The sequence below is a fragment of the Cyprinodon variegatus genome, unplaced genomic scaffold (assembly GCF_000732505.1).
Source record: "Cyprinodon variegatus isolate N-32 unplaced genomic scaffold, C_variegatus-1.0 Scaffold9, whole genome shotgun sequence".
Classification (NCBI taxonomy): Eukaryota; Metazoa; Chordata; class Actinopteri; order Cyprinodontiformes; family Cyprinodontidae; genus Cyprinodon; species Cyprinodon variegatus.
Window position 1 is genome coordinate 2,488,230 of NW_015150462.1, and position 7,217 is coordinate 2,495,446.

Here is a 7,217-nt window from a genome sequence, read left to right on the forward strand (position 1 = left end):
CTGGATTTCTCGGACCTTCTCTCCCTGGAAGGATCACTGAGAAAGGGATTCATCTCCACTACGACCCGTTCAAGTACCGCAGGAAATCTGAGTGGCAGACAGTTTTCTCCGTTCACCTATTAACAACCGCATTCTGGGTAAACCCTGTTCCGCCCTCCACCGAATCAGACAAACACTGGAACTACAGCATACAGACTGGAGTCAAGGATTCAACAACTTCTGTGGAAACGTGAGTCAGCAACCAAATCCTCTTCTCCAAGTTCCCGAAACAAATTTCCCACTGAGCCTGAACTAACCGCTGTGTCTTCCCCTCACTTTTCAGTTCCGGTTGAGCAGTGTTCAGAGCAACACTTCTCTCTGAATTATTTCTTCAATAAAACCTGTTAAACCTTTTCCCTGATCTCCCTGTTTGGTCCTCTGCATTTAGGTCTTAACCTTAGTCTAATCATGCCAACTTTCATTCAGATTCAAAAAGTTTGAGGTTATCCACATTGTTTAAGCAGTCAGAAAATGACCGTATGTGGTTGTTGGATTTTGATGCTAAAGGAAAGTAGATCTGGACGTCATCAGCATAACGATGAAAAGAAAGATTATGGTTCCTGAAAATTGACCCTAATGGTAACATATAAAGAATAAAAAGAATAGGTCCAAGAATGGAGCCTTGGGGAACCCCAGAACTGAGAGGGGCTGAAGATGGTGAATTCACCTAGCTGCACAGAAAAGCTCCGATCAGTCAAATAAGACTGGAACCATGAAAGCAGATCCTGTAATGCCCACCCACTGCTCAAGTCGCGCTAGGACTTGATCCACTTGAGCAGTGGTCCACAGAGTCAAAGGCAGCTGTAAGAAGAAGCAAAAGTTAAAATTTTTCAACTCAGCAGCTGCTGCTTGTGTAGCGCGTCAACTCAAACGCTCAGAAGCACTCAAGACGCGTTCCAATACCTCCTGAGGTGCCTTGATACACATAAACCATTGATTCGTAGCATAACTAACAATCACAGTTTGGTAACCATAAAAAAAACACAAGCAAACAATTGTTTTATGTGCATTTCTATAAAACAAGAGCTTCCCTCTGCCTGTACTCCATGTTTTTTGACCACTTGCTGAATGGAAAAGTTTAGTTCATGTGGGCCAAGAGACACAGCAGAAAGGTTGAGGAGAATTTCAAAGCAGGGTTGGATTAAAAAAGGTAAAGATTTTAAGGAGGTACAATCACGGACCAGGCCTAAACCCATCTGCGAAGCTTCAGCATGCCTTCAAAATCTAATCTACCTGAGCGTCAGCTGTTCTACAAAGAAAAATTATATTTTTCTTCCATCTGGATATACATAAAAACCCTGCAGCTACCAGAGCAGCAAAATTACTAATCCATGCTACCCTTTAATATTTTTAGGTTTAAAACCTCTTTAAAACTATTTATCAGGATACTTTGCAGTAATGCACTACTTTTTACTGATCCAACTAGACGTGTTTAGGTGTAAAAAACCCAGAATGAGTTCCAACTTCTCAACACTAACTGTCAGATAATAAAAGCAATATGCTTATTCATGTGTTTTGTGATGCTAAGTGGCTAAGTCCACCTTATTATAGCTGTATTTACATATCTTTATGGGTCATTTGACATATGAGAACCTGCTCGATGATTACCCCAAAAGCAGCAATAACCCTCCACAATAAAAGGTGTAAAGTAATAAAGGCTCCTAAAAGATGAAGCATTAACCATAACAGTGATAGCACGCTAGGCCGCCATCCCTCTTTAGCAGGGGCAAAGGTCAAGCTTTATCAGATCACGTAAATCAAGGCTTTGCAAAGGAAAGTAACAAACAAGCGTTTCCTTCAACTAAGACGCAATGATGAACGTGGTGGGTTTCTTATTTGTGCCGTTGCTCCTAGCGCCGGGGGTATTAACGCTGGAGAGGTGGGTTTTAATCATGAAAAAAAAATCTTTGTTTTATTTTTCATTCAATTATTATTTTTTTAGGAGCGAAATATCGGAATTTTTTCTATTAATAGATTTGTTTTTATGAAAATAGAGGAGTAGAAGTAGGTTTTAATGCATTTTGTGTTTCAAGCAACAGAGCGGAGCATGACTACTACAAGTACCATCCAATGGAGAAGGTGAGGGAACCGGATCATTGCTTTAAATTATACTAAAACACGCATCCTATGTGATTCCATTGTTCCGCCTTACAGATCAGCACCTGGATGACTCAGATGGAGAAGGATCACCCCGATGTGGTGACCATAGTGGATTATGGGAAGACTTACGAGAACAGGACTATAAGCTTGCTGAGGGTGAAGCAGATGTTGGATGAATAAAATGCATGTGTTTAAAAAGACAGGCTGTTTAAATTTAGACGCATTTGCTCCGGTTTTCCAGATTGGTCTTAAATCTGAAGCCAAAAAAAAGGCCATCTGGATGGACTGTGGAATTCACGCTAGAGAGTGGATCGCTCCGGCCTTCTGTCAGTACTTTGTCAGACAGGTAAATAGACTGGATCTACAGAACTTGCATTGTTTTATAGTGTGTTGAAACCAAGAAGCAGAAGCTAATTCATGTAGGTTTTTTGTTTGTAAGTTTTCTGCCCTGTATTAAGCTCCTTCCATCTGTTTTCTTTGGAATCAGATTCTCCAGACATACAAAACAGATGCTAAAATGGAAGCAATGATGACGAACATGGACTTCTACGTCACGCCGGTGCTCAACATAGATGGCTACATGTATTCCTGGAAGGACATCTCAGTCAGTTTCCCCGCATCTTGATGGATATTTATCCAATTAAAGTCGTCCAATCTCCTATAAAACTCTGGAGCCCCATGTGAGCGGGACATGAGAGGATATGCTATTAGGAAAACAGCACTCGAGTAGAAATGAGTTCTGGTTTAATCATTGAAGATGATTTCCGGTGATCCTCATGCCCAAACTATAGGAGACGGCAGCAAATTCAGATAAAATGTCAAGTGGTTCATTTCTTGTGTCGCTGTATTTCGATACATCTGACTGAACGCTCTGATCTGTTCAGACCCGACTGTGGAGGAAGAACAGGTCACCAGGACCTTCAGGCGGCTGCTACGGCACCGATCTCAACCGCAACTTTGATGCCAACTGGGGCAGTGAGTGTCTCATCAGCATCGTTTGATGCTGAGCTCGACGCAGTGAAACTTTTTGGTTTGGTCAGTGAGGAGGAAGGGTATTTCTACTGATTCTGATTCAGGTTTCCTCTCTCCTTATTTAGCCGTTGGGGTGTCGTCTGACTGCTCCTCCAACATCTACTGTGGGAGAGGGCCCATCTCAGAGCCCGAAGCCCAGGCCGTAACTTACTTTGTTGGAAGCCGAAAGGAAGACTTCCTGTGTTTCCTCACCATCCACTCCTACGGCCAGCTGCTCCTGGTTCCCTACGGACACCCCAACTTCACCGCCCCCAACTATGAGGAGCTGGTATTTACATTCAGACACAGTCATGCATGTTCTGTTCATGCAATACACTGTAGCTATGCAGGGACATCTGCAGTTTGTGCAGCCTTATGTGCACATTTCTACAAATTGAGATATTTTCCCACACAGTCATCCAGCTTCACTCTATGCAGAGTTCATAAGACAGGTTTTAAAAAAAAGTTTAAATACTGGGAAAGACCTGATACACTGCAAAAACGATCTCAAAATGAGTAAAAATGTCTTAAACTAAGGGTATTTCCCCTTAATTAGAGCAGGTAAATAAGATGATTTGCCAATGGAATTTGTATTTTTACTCTTAAAATAAGGTATCTAGATATTATACACTTGAAATAAGACAATACAATTGTTTTTTTTCTTATTTTAAGTGTAAATTGGCTTGTTCTATTGGCAAAGTGTCTTACTTAAATCCTTAATTCAAGAAAAAATGCACTTATTTAAAGAAAAAATAACGTATTTAGATTTCATTTTTTTTGCAGTGTAGTAATGAAAGAGAGCCTGAATAATTCAGGTAATAATTTTTAAAGAGGGAACTTTTTACACATCAATCCATTTGTCTTTTTTAGCAGAGGGAAGCATTTAAGCAATGGTACTGTTGAAGTGGAATATAGTAGAAAAATGTGTTTATTTCAGTCGTTAAATTCAAATGCATTTATCAGTATATTGGTTAATGCATGCATTTCTGTTCTTCCTGGTAGTCATAGCAACACAAAAGTCAGTTAATTGTAAAAAATTATATAGAGATGTTATATGTGTTTTCAGGTATTACTTAGTAGATTGGACAAAGCATTGATGGTTGACAAAATTAGCATCTGGATAAAGCTTACTAGCAGGGATCAGTGACTGTGGAAACTTAACCCACATCTGCAGTTTAGATCCTGTGTCCCTCAGACTCTAGTATCTGGATTTACTGTAGTTTGGTCTGAAACTATCACAGTTGCCTCCGCAGTTTTTCCTTCCACCTAATTTTCCAGTTATATGCCCAGATACAGGACTATTTGATAAGCGAAGCTCATAGCCTTATTGCAGCTGGAAAAAAGTGAAGGACTCTTTAGATTATGCAACTTAATCATTACAGTCACTTATATTTTCAAAAATCAGACGCTGCATGAGATGGAAATTTTAATATTATCCAAAAAAGGTGAAAGAAAACAACAGATATTAGCAATCTTTTCTAAGCGTATCCATGATCTCAACATGAAAACAGATCTTATATATATAACAGCTCAGTCCTGGCTGGTCTCTGTCGAGGCCCCCTGTGACTAAAACGGGGCTGCAGTGTTTCCTTGCGTGTTCTCACACTCCCCCGCCGAAGTGTTTGTGCACGGCCAGCGCTGTCGTTCTCTGCTGCCGAGCGCAGCTGAGCAAAATCTTTCTGCTCATTTTGCCATAATATGTCAGTGATAGATGAAGTCATGAATACAGATGAAGCCCTGAAAGGTTTCGGATTGGGTAAACAACTCCTTGCTATTTTCCATTAGGTTTTTCTCAATAAAGCAATGAAGAGCAGAGATCTCTGGATTGTTCTCTGATTACCTGACATAAGCTGTTGTCTGACTCTTCAGATGAATGTGGGAAAGGGAGCAGCTGAAGCCATTTGGAAAGTCCATGGGAAAAACTACACAGTAGGAACCTCCCCGGATGTATTATGTATGTTGGACATTGTTTTTGTTCCTTTAAATTACAGTTTTGAAGCATTTTATCAAAGAAACATAATCCGCTTTTCAGATGCCAACTCTGGTTCATCCAGAGACTGGGCTCGAATGCAGGACATCCCCCTGACCTTCACCTTTGAGCTGAGAGATAACGGAACGTACGGCTTTGAACTCCCCGAGGACCAGATCCAGCCGACCTGCGAGGAGGCCTACCATGGGGCTCTGCACATCATCACCTACGCCCATGACAAGACCTTTAGCGGTGCGGCAGCCGCTGCTGCAGCAACCCTTTGGACCATGCTGTTAGCGGTGGGGGTCTCCGGGGCCAACCTGCTGTGAGGAGAAAAGCTGCTCTCAAACTATAAATAGAAGGAGTTTCTTATATTTGAGCAGAACCTGTGATTATATTTCACTAAATATTTCTTTGTTTTCAAGTTTATTAGGATACAATGACTGCAAAATATATTGCATGAGTAACTAATAAATTTTTACTACACACTGAGACATGTTTTCAGTTTATTCAAGCTACATAAGAGCTGGAGAGAGCAAGAATTTCAGCAGATAACAGAAAGGCTGGCTCTGTTTGAAAGCTTTCTTTTGGAAATCCTAAAGGAATTTTGTGTTTTATTATGCTAATAATTGAATCCTAACAATGTCAGTGCTACTATCTGATGCTAAATAATTGTCTTGTCTAATAACCCTGTTTAACGGCAACTGCTTTGACACAAGATTCCCCGTTTTTTTGTTCTTAAAGGGGTTGTGCCACATACTTTTTTCAGGATGGATCAAACGGTGTTATGATATTCAAGAAGTAACCCTCAGTTTATACACCTCCAAATTGGAAAATAGACATACTTTGTCCATATGTTAGAAATACATGCAAGCTTTGGAAAGTGAACCCATTGGGAGGGATAGGATTTGATAAACATCCCATGTTGCGTCACTCAAACAGGATTAGCTCTTTTTCGCATAAACAGATAATTTCATAGCACACATTTTGTTTCGCATTATGATTTTGGCTAAAAAAGGTACTTATAATTAATATTTTTGTCGGCCAAAAAAGTTGATTACAGGAGCAAAACACTCAAATTATGATGTAGCATTAAATACAGATCTAGCATTAAATAAGAAAAAATAAATCAACCATAGAAAACACTCATTTTTATACCGTACTATACTTCCTTGTATAGTGGTGAATCTGAAAAACATATATACCATAAATCTATATGAGACAGATTTGAGTTCCAGTTTTAAGAGGACCAAGTTTCCTGTATTTAATTTTTAAGACAAAAAAAAGTAAAATTATATACATTGTTTTAAGTAGCTGGTAGCTAGCATATACAACTAGGTAATGCTAATTAGCTTAGATGTTAGCTAGCTGTAGTGTGATGACGTAAATATGAAGCCTTGGTTGTTAGCAGACTTTACCCATAAAAACGTTGGACCTGAAGGTTTTACTGTATTTTAGCTGCCACTTGAAAAACCAGCTTTGCTAAATGCTAACATTGACAGGGCTAACTTCAATTAGCCTAGCCACTGTCAGCCTAGGCAACTGTTAGCAACTCTAATTTAAAAAATTAGATTTTTTTTTTTTATTTATATAAGTCATAATTGAAGCCTGATTATGTGAAAAGTAAAGTTTTGGATGAGTTATACAAAAACACAGTTTTATTATTCAGGCTCAATGTGGAATCTTATGGATAGGCAGGTCTAGATAGTTTTTGTATTTGTACTTGCATATTTGTATTTACTGAAGTTAAACATTTTTATATTGAGAGTTATTTTTAAGGAAGTAAATATATTTTCCCAGTATCAGATACTTTCTAGTTTAGATGCCTGACTCATTTCATACGTCTTTAAGGGTGTTTCTATGATTTTTTTTCCTATTTCTCCTCTCACCATCTCCTATGCAACGCTCACAGATTATCAAACTTTGTTGTTATATTATTCCTTATTGCTTGTAACTCTCCCTAAATATATTCCTAAACTGCAGATGTGTCAAGTAACAAAGTACAAATACTTTGTTACTGTACTTTAGTACACTTTTTAGGTATATATACTTTACTCCATTACTTATTATTCTTCCTACTTCTGACTTCTACTCCTTA

General features: G+C 39.0%; 1 protein-coding gene across 1 annotated transcript; it reads left to right on the forward strand.

Moving 5' to 3' along the window:
• The first annotated feature begins 1,110 nt into the window (after positions 1 to 1,110).
• Positions 1,111 to 5,504, forward strand: cpo (carboxypeptidase O). The gene is made up of 9 exons (XM_015378201.1): positions 1,111 to 1,918; positions 2,079 to 2,118; positions 2,194 to 2,295; positions 2,381 to 2,485; positions 2,627 to 2,743; positions 3,024 to 3,114; positions 3,237 to 3,439; positions 5,020 to 5,104; positions 5,183 to 5,504. Exons 1-9 carry the CDS (start codon positions 1,851 to 1,853, stop codon positions 5,446 to 5,448), a joined length of 1,077 nt encoding a protein of 358 aa, XP_015233687.1. The 5' UTR covers positions 1,111 to 1,850; the 3' UTR covers positions 5,449 to 5,504.
• Positions 5,505 to 7,217: the final 1,713 nt, after the last annotated feature.